Source organism: Amphiura filiformis, chromosome 19 (genome assembly GCF_039555335.1).
Source record: "Amphiura filiformis chromosome 19, Afil_fr2py, whole genome shotgun sequence".
Classification (NCBI taxonomy): domain Eukaryota; kingdom Metazoa; phylum Echinodermata; class Ophiuroidea; order Amphilepidida; family Amphiuridae; genus Amphiura; species Amphiura filiformis.
The window spans coordinates 57,163,182-57,181,179 of NC_092646.1; the positions used below are offsets into that span (position 1 = coordinate 57,163,182).

A 17,998-nucleotide genomic window follows, 5' to 3' on the forward strand; every position below is an offset into this window, starting at 1 on the left:
GATTTATAAAGTTTACTTCAAGTACTGTTAAATATCAAAAATATCAATTTTTAATGATTTGCCATAAAATGTGTATTAAATTGCGAATTTCAAAAATCAAAAATATTTGATATCAGAATGACATTCTTCGTATTCAGAATGCAATTCGATATGTCTGATGTGCTCTAATGTCCCAAAATAAATACTGTCCAAACGTTCATACCCCAGCCCTTAAGTACCCTTTTATCCTAACTTCGCGGACAGTGTTAATTAAATACCACTATTTTGCTGATTTCACTATCAAATTTCACGGACAGTGCAAATTAAATACCCCCTATTTTGCCAATTTAGCGGTCCTTGCTCCTGGTAAAAAAATAACCCTAAGTTCCGCGCAATGTGGTAACTCTCATGGTTGTCAACTTTTGTGTTGAGTTGGGGGCCGGGGTCTAGCCTCAAGGCTTTATAGGTCGCCGTAAGACCAGGCTTAACTGAAAACGCTTTTCCTGAAGCAGGGCTACGTATAGCCTTGATGATTAGTTCAATCGTTAGCCTCTGTGGGCCAGACTGGTAGGATTAGCCCAAGGCTTTGGTAAAATTTGCATTTCTCGCATTCTGTATAGCCGTAGTCTACGCAAGCCTGTTATAGGCGTATAGTTTCGTATAGTTTGGTAATGTTTTATACATGTTCAGGGGCCAAAACAAATCTTTCACAACCTTTCATTATGTTTTCACTGCCTATACACATTAAGTCGCTGGTAGACTAGGATGCGATTGTCCCGGGGCGGTTGTCAAGCGTTAAGCCTGAAAGGCTACTAAGACTAGGTAATGTCGATTGAATTGAAAGGGTGAAAAATTAATATTTGTTAAATTTAGGGGGTCATTCACCCCCGATCGGGGGTTAACGCTACCCCTGGACATGTGTAAACATTACAAATATGCAAAAAAATATCAGGTTTGAAAAAAAAATAACCAATTTCATATTGTAAGATCGTACATTATGGCTTTAATACTTTCATTTATCTTCCAATCAAATGACCACATGAAACCTTTGTTACAAAATGTACATTTGAAAGGCTTCTCTTTGATGTGAATGCCTTCATGTTCCTTCAACACGCCCTGTGAAGACTTTATCACAAAACGGACATCTAAATGTAGTTTCAAAATGAATGCATACAAAGCTTTTCTTACAATATACATTCCAAGGGTTTCTGTCCAGTACCAGCAGTATGCTCTATCTAATGTCTACTATCGAAGAAGTCCTTGATACAGACTTGACATAGAGCTTATTGTGTTGGCTATTAACACATTTTCAGGATGGATCACACAGAACACAAACATAGTTTGTTTGCAAACAATGTTTGCAAAACAAATTTTACAATAACATTTTGATATTTTAACAATGTTGTACTGTTTGTTCCTTGAAAGCATTTAACATGTATTCATGACCTTTATCAGTTGTTAGAATTTGGGCATTCAAAGGCTTCTCTTTAGTAGAAATATATTCATGTATTTCAATGTCAGTAAATGCTGTGAAGCCTTTGTTACAAAACGGACACATCAAAGGTGTCTTTTTGATATGAATTATATCTTTATGAACTTTCAAATCCTGTACATATTTGAAGCATTTGTTAGAAAATTACCGTAACATTTAAAAAGCTTCTTCTCATTGTAGTTGAATTTGTGTTTTTTCAAGTCACTTTTTTAGTGAAAAGATATTTCATGGTGTTTCGATGTGCTGTGAAACCCTTATTACAGGTGGGCTTGTTAAAGCTTCTCTCCAGTGTGAATACGTTCATGGGCCTTAGAGGTACTCGATTGTGTGAAACCCTTGTTACAAAATTTACATTTGAAAGGCTTCTCTTTACTATGAATACGTTCATGTCTTTTCAAGTCACCTGACTGTGTGAAACCTTTGTTACAAACTTTGCATTTGTAAGGCTTCTCTTCAGTATGAAAACGTTCATGTGTCTTCATGTTACTTGAAGTTGCGAAATCCTTCTTACAAAATGTACATTTATAAGGCTTTTCTTTCGTATGAATACGTTCATGGACTTTTAAGCCACCTGACCATGAAAAGCCTTTGCCACAAAATATACATATGTAAGGTTTCTCTTTACGTGTAGTACTACACATAGTATGAATACGTTCATGTTTCTTCAAGGAACTCGATTGTCTGAAATCCTTGTTACAAAATGTACATTTGAAAGGCTTCTCTCCAGTATGAATACGTCCATGTCTTTTCAAGTCACTTGACTGTGTAAAGCCTTTGTAACAAACTTTGCATTTGTAAGGTTTCTCTTCAGTATGAATACGTTCATGAACTTTTAAGTTATGTTTCAATGAAAAGCCTTGGCCACAAAATGTACATATGTAAGGCTTCTCATTAAATGCAGTACTAGATGTAGTGTGAATACGTTCATGTCTCTTCAACTGACTCGATTGTCTGAAATCCTTGTTACAAAATGTACATTTGAAGGGCTTCTCTTTACTATGAATACGTTCATGTGCTTTCAAGCTACCTGACTGTGTGAACCCTTTGTAACAAACTTTGCATTTGAAAGGCTTCCCTTCAGTATGAATACGTTCATGGATTTTTAAGCTATGTGACTGTGAAAAGCCTTTGCCACAAAATGTACATATGTAAGGCTTACTATGATTACGTTCATGTCTTTTCAAGTTACTTGCCACTGCAAACCCTTTGCTACAAAATGTACATTTGAAAGGTTTCTCTTTAGCATGAATACGGCCTTCATGTGTCTTCAAGTTACCTGTCGATGTAAACCCTTTGTTACAAACTTGGCATTTGAAAGGCTTCTCTTCAGTATGAATACGTTCATGAATTTTCAAGTGACTTAACAGTGAAAACCCTTTGCCACAAAATATACACATGTAAGGCTTCTGTCCAGTATGACTACGTTCATGTCTTTCCAAGCCACTTGAAAATGAAAAGCCTTTGTTACAAACTGTACATTTAAAAGGCTTTTCTCCACTATGAATAAGTGCATGTTTTTTCAAATTATCTAACTTTCTGAAATCGGTGTTGCAGAATTTACATTTAAAAGGCTTCGCTTCAGGGTGCTTACGTTCATGTCTTTTCAAGTTACTTGCCAATGCAAACCATTTGCTACAAAATGTACATTTGAAAGGTTTCTCTTTAGCATGAATACCTTCATGTGTCTTCAAGTTACCTGTCGATGTAAACCCTTTGTTACAAACTTGACATTTGAAAGGCTTCTCTTTAGTATGAATACGTTCATGTATTTCCAAGCCACTTGAAAATGAAAAGCCTTTGTTACAAACTGTACATTTAAAAGGCTTCTCTCCACTATGAATAAGTGCATGTTCCTTCAATTCGCCAGGCCCTGTGAAAACAAAACAAAATGCACATCTGAATGCAATTTCAACATAACTATGCATACATGTATTAGTAGTGCATGCTCTTTCCAATCATAAAAAACCTTCTGAAATTGGTGTTGCAAAACGCACGTTTGAAAGGCTTCTTAAAGCCTTAATGTACGATTTCCGTCAAAATTAGATTTTGTTATTCTTTATTCAAAAACTTGAAATAATTAGTAATAACTGACGGGAAGGGCTGCTGTCCATATTAGGTTGAAATAACAAGGTAAAGTGAAAGAAACCGCATTGGTTATTTTGGCCATTTAACACACAGTTCTATGGGACCACATATTATCATAATTTTTAAATTATGATAATATGTCAATCTTTGATCTGTTGACCTACAACTACAAAGACATCAAATTTGGCCGATTCCATTTAGGTGCAAGTTGGGACATGTGCAGGGGTAGCATTAAGGCCCGAAAGTCGGGGGTTGATTTTCCATGTTTTGCAGAAAATCCAAATGCATGGGGTGAAAATTAAATCTCGGGGTGAAAAATATTTTGCAGTGTAGTCAGGGGTAGGAGTAAGGTCCAAAAGTAGAGGGTCAGAGTTCACCCCCGAGCTTGCACATTCCCAATATATGGAGGGTGAAAAATTAATATTTGTTAAATTTAGGGGTCATTCACCCCGATCGGGGTTAACGCTACCCTGGACATGTGTAAACATTACAAATATGCAAAAAAATATCAGGTTTGAAAAAAAAATAACCAATTTCATATTGTAAGATCGTACATTATGGCTTAGTAATACTTTCATTTATCTTCCAATCAAATGACCACATGAAACCTTTGTTACAAAATGTACATTTGAAAGGCTTCTCTTTGATGTGAATGCCTTCATGTTCCTTCAACACGCCCTGTGAAGACTTTATCACAAAACGGACATCTAAATGTAGTTTCAAAATGAATGCATACAAAGCTTTTCTTACAATATATACATTCTAAGGGTTTCTGTCCAGTACCAGCAGTATGCTCTATCTAATGTCTACTATCGAAGAAGTCCTTGATACAGACTTGACATAGAGCTTATTGTGTTGGCTATTAACACATTTTCAGGATGGATCACACAGAACACAAACATAGTTTGTTTGCAAACAATGTTTGCAAAACAAATTTTACAATAACATTTTGATATTTTAACAATGTTGTTGTACTGTTTGTTCCTTGAAAGCATTTAACATGTATTCATGACCTTTATCAGTTGTTAGAATTTGGGCAATTCAAAGGCTTCTCTTTAGTAGAAATATATTCATGTATTTCAATGTCAGTAAATGCTGTGAAGCCTTTGTTACAAAACGGACACATCAAAGGTGTCTTTTTGATATGAATTATATCTTTATGAACTTTCAAATCCTGTACATATTTGAAGCATTTGTTAGAAAATTATCGTAACATTTAAAAAGCTTCTTCTCATTGTAGTTGAATTTGTGTTTTTTCAAGTCACTTTTTTAGTGAAAAGATATTTCATGGTGTTTCGATGTGCTGTGAAACCCTTATTACAGGTGGGCTTGTTAAAGCTTCTCTCCAGTGTGAATACGTTCATGGGCCTTAGAGGTACTCGATTGTGTGAAACCCTTGTTACAAAATTTACATTTGAAAGGCTTCTCTTTACTATGAATACGTTCATGTCTTTTCAAGTCACCTGACTGTGTGAAACCTTTGTTACAAACTTTGCATTTGTAAGGCTTCTCTTCAGTATGAAAACGTTCATGTGTCTTCATGTTACTTGAAGTTGCGAAATCCTTCTTACAAAATGTACATTTATAAGGCTTTTCTTTCGTATGAATACGTTCATGGACTTTTAAGCCACCTGACCATGAAAAGCCTTTGCCACAAAATATACATATGTAAGGTTTCTCTTTACGTGTAGTACTACACATAGTATGAATACGTTCATGTTTCTTCAAGGAACTCGATTGTCTGAAATCCTTGTTACAAAATGTACATTTGAAAGGCTTCTCTCCAGTATGAATACGTTCATGTCTTTTCAAGTCACTTGACTGTGTAAAGCCTTTGTAACAAACTTTGCATTTGTAAGGTTTCTCTTCAGTATGAATACGTTCATGAACTTTTAAGTTATGTTTCAATGAAAAGCCTTGGCCACAAAATGTACATATGTAAGGCTTCTCATTAAATGCAGTACTAGATGTAGTGTGAATACGTTCATGTCTCTTCAACTGACTCGATTGTCTGAAATCCTTGTTACAAAATGTACATTTGAAGGGCTTCTCTTTACTATGAATACGTTCATGTGCTTTCAAGCTACTTGACTGTGTGAACCCTTTGTAACAAACTTTGCATTTGAAAGGCTTCCTTCAGTATGAATACGTTCATGGATTTTAAGCTATGTGACTGTGAAAAGCCTTTGCCACAAAATGTACATATGTAAGGCTTACTATGATTACGTTCATGTCTTTTCAAGTTACTTGCCACTGCAAACCCTTTGCTACAAAATGTACATTTGAAAGGTTTCTCTTTAGCATGAATACGGCCTTCATGTGTCTTCAAGTTACCTGTCGATGTAAACCCTTTGTTACAAACTTGGCATTTGAAAGGCTTCTCTTCAGTATGAATACGTTCATGAATTTTCAAGTGACTTAACAGTGAAAACCCTTTGCCACAAAATATACACATGTAAGGCTTCTGTCCAGTATGACTACGTTCATGTCTTTCCAAGCCACTTGAAAATGAAAAGCCTTTGTTACAAACTGTACATTTAAAAGGCTTTTCTCCACTATGAATAAGTGCATGTTTTTTCAAATTATCTAACTTTCTGAAATCGGTGTTGCAGAATTTACATTTAAAAGGCTTCGCTTCAGGGTGATTACGTTCATGTCTTTTCAAGTTACTTGCCAATGCAAACCATTTGCTACAAAATGTACATTTGAAAGGTTTCTCTTTAGCATGAATACCTTCATGTGTCTTCAAGTTACCTGTCGATGTAAACGCTTTGTTACAAACTGTACATTTGAAAGGCTTCTCTTCACTACGAATAAGTGCATGTTCCTTCAATTCGCCAGGCCCTGTGAAAACAAAACAAAATTCACATCTGAATGCAATTTCAACATAACTATGCATACATCATAGTGCATGTTCTTTTCAATCATAAAAACCTTCTGAAATTGGTGTTGCAAAACGCACATTTGAAAGGCTTCTTAAAGCCTTAATGTACGATTTCCGTCAAAATTAGATTTTGTTATTCTTTATTCAAAAAATTGAAATAATATTAGTAATAACTGACGGGAAGGGCTGCTGTTATTAGGTTGAAATAACAAGGTAAAGTGAAAGAAACCGCATTGGTTATTTTGGCCATTTAACACACAGTTCTATGGGAGGACATATTATCATAATTTTTAAATTATGATAATATGTCAATCTTTGCTCTGTTGACCTACAACTACAAAGACATCAAACTTGGCCGATTCCATTTAGGTGCAAGTTGGGACATGTGTAAACATTACAAATATATATGCAAAAATGTACATTTGAAAGGCTTTTCTTTGATGTGAATGCCTTCATGTTCAAACAAAAAAATGATATCAATACAGAGCCACACCACTCTTCGCCATACATACATTCTCCCAGCCACATTTCCCTAACATAATATGAAAAGAAAAAAGAAAAAAGAAAATTCAGTTTGGCAGAGACGCCGGCGGGGCTCGAACCCACGCTGCACTGCGCCGCTATTATATAGGCCTATACAGTATCGACAAATCACCAGCGCCTTAGACCGCTCGTCCACAAGGACTTGTTGATGTATTGATTGTAATCATGAAAATTTAAACATATAATTGCAACTTCATTACTTCAGCATACCACGGACAAGCAAAGACAGAAAAAGTACCATATTTTTGAATTTTATTTGTTTAAAAACATTAATGTGTATTAATAGCGCTCAATTGTTGATAAAGTGTTTTACATACAGAAATCGAACAATAAATGGGCAGCGACACATGCACAATACATTATCGATTTGAACTCGCTAGGCCGCTCCGGCTACACGTGTTATACTCCTACTGTCTGTTCAATTAGCTTAGATTCTTGTATTTTTAAGATATTTGAAAAAATAAAAAAAATTGGTCAAAGTCATCAAAGAAAAGTGTTAGCACAGCCTTAGACCCAATGTGATTTTAACTTTTCAAATTCCAAAGTTCAATTTAAAACCCCATTTCTTTTCAATTTTGCCTCATTTTAGGCAGTTACTTGGGTCCACCAAAAGGGTTCGCGACCTTTTCACAAATCGAGTGGGACGGTCTATTCTCAACTTAGGGCATAGACCCTATCCAATTGAGCAAAACAATCTGCCCACCAATCTGTCCTGCCATTTCAATTATTATACCGTTCCGGTTATTGGATAGGGTCTATAAGTGTTGCCCGAGGTTATGATGGTCCAGCGGTTTTGTTGCCCGAAATTATATGCGCGATTTAATACGTTTTATGCATAACATTAGGCCTATGCTGAGCATTTTTTCCCTTAAACAGTGACATTAGAATTATGGATTTCGTTCTTATTTCAACTGGTTTACAATGTAAATTGAGTTTTGTTTAATACCATCATTCCTTTCCTAAGAATATCAGCAGCATTCGCTTGACATTTCAGATACAGTGACTCAACAAGAATCGTTTTCTGTAACCTCATTGTTTTAAACAATATTTTCTTTTGTTTCCAAATGTCCTTCGCATAGTTTGTATTCAACAAACAAAATGAAATAACAAATTGAAAATAAAATGTAGTTTTATAATAGGCCTACACCTTCACAGACCCATTCACATAATTAATAAATAAATAAATAAATAAATAAATAAATAAATAAATAAATAAATAAATAAATAAATAAATAAATCAATCAATCAATCAATCGCGGGAAAAGACCAAAATTGAAAAGAAATGGGGTTTCAAATTGAACTCTGGAATTTGGAAAGTATAAATCACGTTGGGTCTAAGGCTGTGCTAACACTTTTCTTTGATGACTTTGACCACAATGTTTTATTTTTTCAAATATCTTAAAAATGCAAGAATCTAAGCTAATTGAACAGACAGTAGAAACTCTGGCGTACGGCGAGTACTGCTGTAATACAGAGCTTTAACAATTTTAGTACAAATGGGTTACTGAGTTTGTAAGTTATTTTTTTCCCATACTATTAGTACGACTGCTCCACTTACATGTTGATGGTTTCTCTGCAGTGACACTATTTTTGGAGACATTCTCATCACAACTGGAATCCATCTGGTGAGGATCGGATGCCATTTAATATTCTGAAAAAAAAGCGTTAAGTTTGTAAGGTTGGCAGTAGGCCTTGTATGGCATGTTATTATTACCCAAATATGAGGTTGATTTCGACAAAAACCCATACACAGGCGTCAACAGGGGGTGTGTGATTGTATGGACCATCCCCTGGCAAAATATTGGGGGATTTATCCCCCTGGATCTATACGTTGCAGGGTTCGGTTTTTGGGGGGTGCCGATTTTGAAAAAGTGGACCTTTTTTTCCAAATTTTGTGAAAAGTGGACTGTCCAAAAAAGCGTAAAAACCCTGATTTTTTGGCTTGCTACGCTCGCAAATTCTGAAAATTTTTGGACTTTTTGTATACTTTTCCAAAATTGGGGAAGTGCGTCTCACCCCGCACTTCTCAAGCGCGTACAGGCCTGGGTAAAGCTGTCAGGTTAGTTACCGATTTAATGGCGGAACTCTTTTGTCTTGAACAAAAGGTACCTCTCGATATATAGCTTGGCGGATAATCAAATACCTAGGCACAAAGTTACAATGCGTTATGTAATCTATTGCGCCTCCGCGAATACGATAGCTCAGTGACGCCACGTACCGTGTGGCAAAGGTGGAGGAGGCTAAAGCTGTATTGACGAACATGCATGGGTTAAAAATGATGTAGCCTAGGTCGAACCTGGAAGAACAGGTGATAGATGGCTATAAATTTATAGTCTACATGGTCTAAGGGAATAAACCAAAAGATCGATGACGTCCTAACGTAACTAGTTTCTTTTCTAGGCCGACCCACTCCCTCCCTGCTAGAAACGTAATAATGAAATGTTGAAAAATTTGACTTAATAATATAAATAATGACACATTCTTCAGACCGATGTAATTTTGTAGAAACGTAATAGAGTATTTTTACCCCCTCCCCCCTAAACGAAACTAGTTTCGTTTTAAACATCGATCTTTTGGTTTGTTCCCTAAATAAAATAGGATACACCACACCTCATAATTGTTTGTACCTACCTATATCATATCATAATTGTATGTCTAGCTAATCTGAGTCGGACCATCTACCTCCAAAAATCCATGGTCAGACTGAGTCACAGAGCTCTTGTTTGACTGACTTGCTCATTTGCTGAGGCTGAGCTATTTTCATTGATTGTGACAGCTTTTATATGCCATGGTAAACATATATATATGCTGTAGACTAGATGCCTGGTATAATTTGCATTACTTATTAGTTATTACACACGGATACGGTGGTATAATCAATAATGTAAAATTCATGAACTAAAGCTTGATAGTACACTCGGAGTACACTGTCTCGTCCCTGCACTGCGCTGCAATGCATCAGCCTTTTCACGTAACGTAAGCCTTTTCACTTGAGGCTGACATCAATACCACTAAGACACGGTCCATCACAAGTTCGTCCAACCCCAAGTTCGCACCTGGTCACTTGAACGGGTCGACCAGGACCCCATTAGATATAGAGCTGATATTATCGGGGTGGGGGGGCTAAGGAGTATTTTGAAAAAGAAAAAAAAACTTCATGTACGGGCACCCAAGGAAAAAAAACCCTTGATGCACAAAGCAGAGAAAAAATGCTGCCTAGAGAAAAGAACAAATTTCAAGAAAGCATGCTTCCTCATGTGCCTTTTGAATTAATATCAATTCTTATTTTAAAAATTATCTCCGATTTCATTCACTTTTTAAACATCTCTTAGGCCTATATCTGATACTATTTCAATTTTCCAATACCATATCTACACTGACAAGAATGTGTCTTTAAAAAAGACAAGTTCACGGATCAGGTGTATAGGCCTACTGGTTATGTAGGCCTATACTTGAGCTACTTTGGTCTAACATTTAACATGTTTAATATTCATAACTAACCTACTCTGCACTTATTCGACAAGTTTCAAGTTTCAAGTTTTTATTTGGAATTCACTTTTACATCAGCGGCACTCATCTATCTGATGGTGCATCCAAGACATTAAATATACAAACAAAGCTTAATAATTATCAACAATTATATAACAAAGTAAAAATATACTCAAGCAAAGGGTACATATAAATAATCTAAAGTGAGGAAGAGGGCTAAAGAAAGAGAACGGATGAAAGAAAGAAAGAAAGAAAGAAAGAAAGAAAGAAAGAAAGAAAGAAAGAAAGAAAGAAAGAAAGAAAGAAAGAAAGAAAGAAAGAAAGAAAGAAAGAAAGAAAGAAAGGAAAAGGAAGGAAGGAAGGAAGGAAGAAAGAAAGAAAGAAAGAAAGAAAGAAAGAAAGAAAGAAAGAAAGAAAGAAAGAAAGAAAGAAAGGGAAGAAGGGAAGAAAGAAAGAAAGAAAGAAAGGAAGGAAGGAAGGAAGAAAGAAAGAAAGAAAGAAAGAAAGAAAGAAAGAAAAAGAAAGAAAGAAAGAAAGAAAGAAAGAAAGAAAGAAAGAAAGAAAGAAAGAAAGGAAGAAAAACGAAAGAAAGAAATAACTTAATCAATTGTTACAAAAAAAGACACGTACAGTGTCATACAGATATACTTATACTATATAATACATGTTTGTATGAGCTTCATAAATCAATACATTAATAAGTTATAAATTTATAATTATGAGATCATAAGTCTTTCAACATATTACTCCTTTCTTTCCACGCATCAGTGAGAAACATTTTACTACATTTATCAAGTATAGACCCTAGATCATAGCTATCTTCGAAGATGGTGTCTAATATTTGCATCCCCAACCGAGAACATATGCCAAATTACTTCCCACCCTTTAGAACATAGATCTTTTTCAATAAATAAGTGATATGGGGCTTAATAATGATACCTGCGTCTTGACTCTGGAAAACAATTTTTAAAGCCACCTCCTTAAGTTTTAAAGCCACCTACAGGAAACAAATTTGGCTATCAATACATGTATGAAGAAAATTGTATGCAAGATGCCTTATCACTAAAGTAAACAAATTACACGGCCATTTGGTCTTGCTAACTTTTGTCAGGGATATTTGTCTCTTTTAAGAACACCAATTATTTATTTTGTAACAGAAAATATACAGGTTTATACACACATTGCTGTGTTATTTCAAGAGTCAATATTAACATTCAATTAACTGTAACGGGTATTTTGTGGCCACATAAATTACTTGTTGTTGAGATTTTCCAAATTTCGCCTATGATGGGACTTCTTCGCGTTGTTGCACTTAAGGTTAAACAAAGTGTTGAAGGGCTTTACCTCCAGAAAAAATATATTATTACCTTATACGTAAGAAAATATGTCTACTTATCATGTGAAATAAAAAAATCCGGAAAAAATTGTGTGAAAATGTGTTTTAGCCTATTTTTAAGCTGTTATCAAGCACTATTATTCGATTTGTTTACAAGCGCCAAGCAACTGTCGTCTGGGAGAGTGATTGACATCTTTATTATTAGAGAAGAATGGAATCTGTATAGTTCATGAATATTCATGTAGTATACACAACCTGTATCCCAGCCATTTTTGCCTAGTTATCGTAATCGTTCATATAAGACGCCCATATGATCCATGGTGTTAAACTGATATTCAACAACTTTATATCTCTCGATCTTTGCGATCCGAAATATTGAATTTCAACTTTAGGCACATCTCTAGCAAGGTAATAAATACCTGTCACAAATAGAGGTCTTGAAATGTTACTTGCAACGTTAAAAATGTGAATAGAGAACAAATCGGGTTCAAACATGCTTCAAAAATATGAAGGTAATTGTCAACGCCTACTACCAGAATAGCCGGAAGAGGGCAGACTTCATAAGGGAGTGTTCATATATTTTAGTGGGGGACAAAGAATTTGGAACTTATTTCGGGAAATTTCCTGGGTTTTTGGTTTTGTTTTTTATTTTTTTTTTTTGTTCGGGTGTTTCGGTTGGCACATTTTCGGGGCATTTTCATGCACTTTACAGGAGGTTATCGTGGTTGCTCTGTAGCTGCCGTGTGTACTTTTCCCCACGTACAGGTATAAATCCGGGGTATAAATAAATAAATGAATAATAACATATAAAAAAAAGAATCTGGAACTTCAACGTCAAAAAACAAGACAAATTGTACCCTGCTAAAAATATCAACCCATATCCTCTCTGAGAATAAAAATAATAAGACTCCAACCTCACCTGCAAAAAAATATTTTTTCGGGGCTAATTTGGGATAAGTTCGGGCCTATTTTATTGCGACAATTTTCAAAATCTATAAGGTGAAATGTGTCGTGGGATGTGCGGCAGATTTGGGGTGCATTTTCAGCCATTTAGTTTAGACTCTGTTGTATTTTTAGCCATGATTTTATTGACCCTCAGTGTCATGAAAATTAGGTTCAAGAAGGGTATTTTCAATAATTTTCTCGAAAAAGTAAATATTTGCGAAAACTTTCAGTCCAAAAGTTGATACAATTTTGGGTCTGTTTTCTTCAAATTTGGTTTAAAATCGTACCGTAGTTTTTCGGAGTCACAGCCTCACATCCTTACCCAAACCAGCTTGAGAAGGTTCCCCGGGTGTGTGCAAATTTGTAATTTATAGGCCTACACTCGTTATTTAAGCCTAAAATCAAAGTGTTAATACCATTAACACTGCCATGGCCCGTTTTGTCGTGATGACTGGCTTCCAAAATGTAGGCCTATTTTAAATTATAAATCTGGTCCCGCTAGAGGTGTGTTTTTACCCGCGGAGGTCTCTCCCTCGGGTTCGTGGATGTGCCACAGTTTTGGGGTAGGCCTACCTTTTCAACGACTATGATGGGTGGGTTTACAGCGAAGACCAACTTTTGGGCGCATTTTGGCAAAAGTGCCCTTAAAAAGCGTCAAATTAGGCCAAATTTGGATGACTTTGATCCCCGCGGTACAAATGTTTTGAAGAGCCCCGCCCGAGGTGTTTTTATTTTTAAAAAATGGTCGGGCCTGCTAAAAAACCTCCGGAATCAAACATGGGTAGGCCTACCAAAATGCCTTGAGACCCCCCCAACCCAGCGCCGGGACCTACATGACATGATATTCTCCGCGAGTCCACCAGAAAATATAAAAATACAACATTTTGATAGGCCTACTATATTTGTCTGTATAAAGAGCTAGGCGTACCGGGATTTGCTGACTCCAATGTTCATTTTGAACCATTAATATTTGAGCCACGGCGCTCGGGAATGTGAAAAGCGGGGGGGAGTAGGAGCAACAAATTATTCAGGACGATGCGTGAGATTTTACTCATTTTCCAGCTTTTTGCGTGAGATTTATTACGTAGGCGTGAGATTATACTACCTTGGCGTGAGACCGTGAGAAAGTGACCCAATGCGTGAGACTCACGGCCAATGCGTGAGAGTTGACAGCCCTGCTTGTAGGCCTACCGCGTATGTCTACTGTGATGACAGTAGCGTAGCTGTTGGGGGGGGGCAATTGCAAAATTGCCTATTTGGGCCCCCGCCCCCTAGTGCAAGGAAAAAAGAGGGAAAAGGAGGGCGAAAGAGGAAAAAAGAGAGGAGCGAGAGAGAGGGAGAGGAGGGGCAGAGAGATGGGGAATCCAAACGATATGCATAGGCCTACAGCTCAAGAGGCCTACCATATACGATTATGATAAGCCTGGCAAAAGTTGTCTCTGTGTGCCCCTGCCCCCAGTGGGACATTTGGTGGATATTTGGGCCCCTCCCCATAGGGCCTACTGTCTTGCCCCTCCTGGAAAAAATCCCAGCTACGCCGCTGCGTGATGATGTTGCAAAGTTGCGGAAGTTCATTCATAAATTTCCCATTTCCACTCGACAACAACAGACCAGCACGCAGCGCGCAGTAGCTAATCCCCGAGCTAATCAGAGACATGTGCGTTTCTCTTTCAACAGAAAATAATGTGACCATGTGACTGACACGATGTAGGCCTACGCTTCAAATAATTATGCTCTCGGCGTCAAAAGTATGATAATGGAAAAAATTTATAATGAACACTCCCTTATTTAGCCACACCTTTCTCGTGTTGCCTGGTATATCAGCAAAATCCTACACTATCGCCTTCCCTTGGTAAAATCCCTGATAAAAACTCGTGATATTGAAATTGAATTTCAGCGCCAGAACTTCCGTCATTCTAGCATCATGGATGGATAGGCTATGCAGTGGCGCCGCTAGGGGGGGGGCAGTTTTTCCCCCAATATTTTTTCTTTCTCATCCAGTTTTTAGGCAAAATCCCCACAATTATGTAATTTTCCACTTTTTGCGGCAATTTCAAGTGCAATAAGTGCCCCGTCTCAAATTCACTTCCCCGGGCCCCATGCCCGGAAAAAAAAAAATTCCGACGGTTCCGCCACTACGGGTATGGCCATAGCTAGGGGCGTCCCCCCCCGTTGCCCTTGGTTATGCTGGACGTATGAGAAATTTAGAGCTTGTTCAATTCCGCCAATTTTAGAAATTTTAAAGGTAGGCCTATATACAGTGTAGGCATGTATATAGCCTATAGAAAAACGGATCACAGTCAAATAAAATATAAAAATCGTAGGCCCAATAATTTTACTAATGGCATTTATTGAGCTGCTCACTTCTTGAAAATCCTATGGTTTAATTATATAATTGAGCTCCTTGTCAAGCTCCTCAGTAGGCCTACACATATGGGAGAGTGACTAACTGAGCTCCCGCTATTTTCAGAAATGAAGGCCTGGCCTATTAAATGAATAATTAGGATTGAGGCAGCCTTTTGTTTCATTTTACAGAACTTTTTAATCCCCCCAAAATTAGTGGGTTTTTTAATGGGGAGTAGGCTTTTAAAACGAAATTCAAATTTGGCAATATTTTCCATTGCTTAATGAATTGATCTGCGTGAAAATGCCTAAACATGTGGCCAGAGCGGGATGACTGGTATAAAAATCTTAACTTGTGAGAAAGGACGTAGGCCTATGGGGTTGTATGAGGCTGTGGATCACGAAATGCCCCTTTAATGTGTGCTAGGTAAAGTCATTCTTCCTTTCGACCTGCCAAAATCAGTAATTTTATTCCCTCCCCGGCCCCGGCTTGCCAAAAATTGCTTTCTCGAAAGGCTGTGCAATCAGTACCGGTATTAGCCTACTAATTATAAGCCAAAATTTCCAAGCGACTCGCTCAAAATCGCTTGCCTCCCGTCTCGGCCAGCCGAAAATCGCTTGTCCGCACCCCCTGGACTGCCAAATTTTTGTGGCCCCTCCCCTTGGCCTGCCAAAATGCCCCATCCCTTTGCATATAGCCTATAGCATATGCCAATTTTTGGGATCCCCAATTTCCATACCCATACCCATACCTTAAATGGATTTCTAAATATCTACCTGTTGCAAGCGCAGCATTGGCGCTGGATTTTAAGCAGAAAATACCTAAATATTTTAAAATCCAAACTCGGCAACACCACTTGCCCTCGGCAACACCACTTGGCAAATACAGCCCGTCGTAACAATGTCGTACGTAAACATGTGTTTTAAAAAGAAATGAGAGTGTCACTTCTGTCCAAAAAATTTCGAATTTTGGCCTTGAGCAGCGACAATCAGAGGTAAGAAAAACACAGTATGACGCAGCTTGAAATATAGAATCACTATATCAATTTTGAAGTGTGTACTTCAAAGCACAAGCCGAAACGAGGTGAAATGGTTCGAAAAAAAATTGATTTCGCTGTATCTTTTATCGCGAAACTAGACAATTTGGCAGCAGCGAGTCGGAAAAATAGCAAATATCTCAATTTTCTGCTATCGAAATGAAAATTTAAATAGCACCTGCATGCAGAAGAGGGTTTATAGAAATAATGTAGGTCAGAATTTTGTCTATGAAATCTTGCACGGAATTATTATTACTGGTTACAAAACGACATACAAGTGGAGGCCATTTTACTTCAAATTCGGCCAACATTTTAAGCTTACATAAAAAATCGAGACAACCAATATCAAGAATGAATATGCACATTCTTTTATTGACTTGTTTGTAATGTGCGTCGAAGTTCCCAACAAAATCGCCACTTCCAATGAGAAATTATGGCCGTGTTCCCAAAAATCTTGATGCTCCGGATATTGAAAAAAATTAGAAATGTTTGAAAAGTACATTTCATTTTGAGCCAAGTGGAAAATTCAAGCATAATAATGACCCTTACACTTTCAGCTTTTAGACGTAGTTTGCGTTTTCTCTCTCCGATATTTATTTCCAGAAATAGATAAGTTTAAAGGGGGCTACGTGCATCCCATTTTGCTTCTGAAAATGGCAAAATTGTGTATAACCTTAAGTGGTACCGGTATTGGATGCATTTTCTAGAAATTAGGAAATGCTTTGAGCACGGTTTTAAACAGATTAATTGAGTAGGGTAAAGTACACTGATCAATATGCCTTTTGTTTGGAAGGCAAAAATTATATGTTAATGAGCTTCTCCAGTCATTTTAGCTCATTAACTATATTGATTATTGATAAAAACAATAAGATATAAAGAAAATATAAATTGATATTTAGAAAACCGTATGTCCAATCTGCTTCAAACAAAAGGCATATTGATGTGTGCTTTGCTCTACTCAATTAATCTGTTTAAAACATGTTTAGAGCACTTTTATAATGCCTCCAATACCAACATGTACTGGATATTCAGGTGCTAGGTTCATGTACACTACGCTTTATTTTCACTCCAGATTTACTCATAGACATAAGGCCAAGTAAAAAATAAAACATGTTTCACGTCCGGGTTTTCGTGGAGGAGGGGCTTTGATGTTCTATTTTTTATCGCGAAATTGGTGTAAATATCCATACTTAGAGCTATTTTAGCGTATACAATAATGCCTGGAAAAGGAAGGAGGCCCTTTATTATTTGTTGTTTAGTTACACCCCCTCCAATGATCACAAAACCTTCCTAAAATGTTTCTTGTATCTTAACAAGGCTATAGAAAGCATTCCAACTTCCTAGACATATTTTGTGAAAAGTCATAACTGAATTTCAAAAAATAAAAATATATTTGAGGAAACCTCAAAAAAGGAAGCGGGAGGGGACGTGAAACATGTTTATTTTTTTATTTTGCCTAATACATGTTAATTTTGCTGATGTAGGGTACCAGTACCAATTAAGGACAACCTGCAGAGGAGATAGATAAGATGCATAATGGTGGTTATAAAGTGTGTCCTTGGTGCCGACTATAGATGTACTGCCCCCACCCCACCCCTCCTCCTTTTTGAAGACTTAATTTGGTAAAAATATGAACTGTGTTTGAAAAGATTAATTAACAACTAAAGCACGTAGCATAATATACCAAAACTCAGAAACATAACTTACGCACGAGCAATAATAAATCTAATCCTGGTTATGGCCAACTAATAAAACACGCCAAAATAACTGGCATCAAATCATAACATAGAAAAGTTTAACTAGAGAACTATAAAAACTGAGGATAAGCAAGTTGATAATAATAATTCCCACATGATGGAATCGAT

At 36.8% G+C, this 17,998-nt stretch overlaps 2 protein-coding genes across 2 annotated transcripts; both read right to left on the reverse strand.

The window, feature by feature from the left end:
* Positions 1-868: 868 nt before the first annotated feature.
* LOC140141546 (uncharacterized) lies at positions 869-3,464 on the reverse strand. Its single transcript, XM_072163454.1, has one exon. It carries the CDS (start codon positions 3,394-3,396, stop codon positions 1,744-1,746), a length of 1,653 nt encoding a protein of 550 aa, XP_072019555.1. The 5' UTR covers positions 3,397-3,464; the 3' UTR covers positions 869-1,743.
* Positions 3,465-4,133: 669 nt separating this feature from the next.
* Positions 4,134-9,789, reverse strand: LOC140140681 (uncharacterized). Its single transcript, XM_072162439.1, has 4 exons — positions 9,615-9,789; positions 8,542-8,634; positions 5,722-6,400; positions 4,134-5,690 (listed from the first exon to the last, which is right to left on the reverse strand). The coding sequence occupies exons 2-4, from the start codon at positions 8,624-8,626 to the stop codon at positions 4,889-4,891; spliced, it is 1,566 nt and encodes a 521-aa protein (XP_072018540.1). The 5' UTR covers positions 8,627-8,634; positions 9,615-9,789; the 3' UTR covers positions 4,134-4,888.
* Between the last annotated feature and the right edge of the window lie 8,209 nt (positions 9,790-17,998).

Excerpts from the sequence above, each read along its gene's own strand:
- LOC140141546 (XM_072163454.1), bottom strand. The coding sequence starts at position 3,396 with ATGCATAGTTATGTTGAAATTGCATTCAGATGTGCATTTTGTTTTGTT.
- LOC140140681 (XM_072162439.1), bottom strand. The coding sequence starts at position 8,626 with ATGGCATCCGATCCTCACCAGATGGATTCCAGTTGTGATGAGAATGTC. Across the intron at positions 6,401-8,541 it reads TGCAGAGAAACCATCAACAT|GGCCTGGCGAATTGAAGGAA; the intron begins GTAAGTGGAGCA and ends TTGTTTTCACAG. Across the intron at positions 5,691-5,721 it reads GGCTTTTCACAGTCACATAG|GAAGCCTTTCAAATGCAAAG; the intron begins CTTAAAATCCAT and ends TTCATACTGAAG.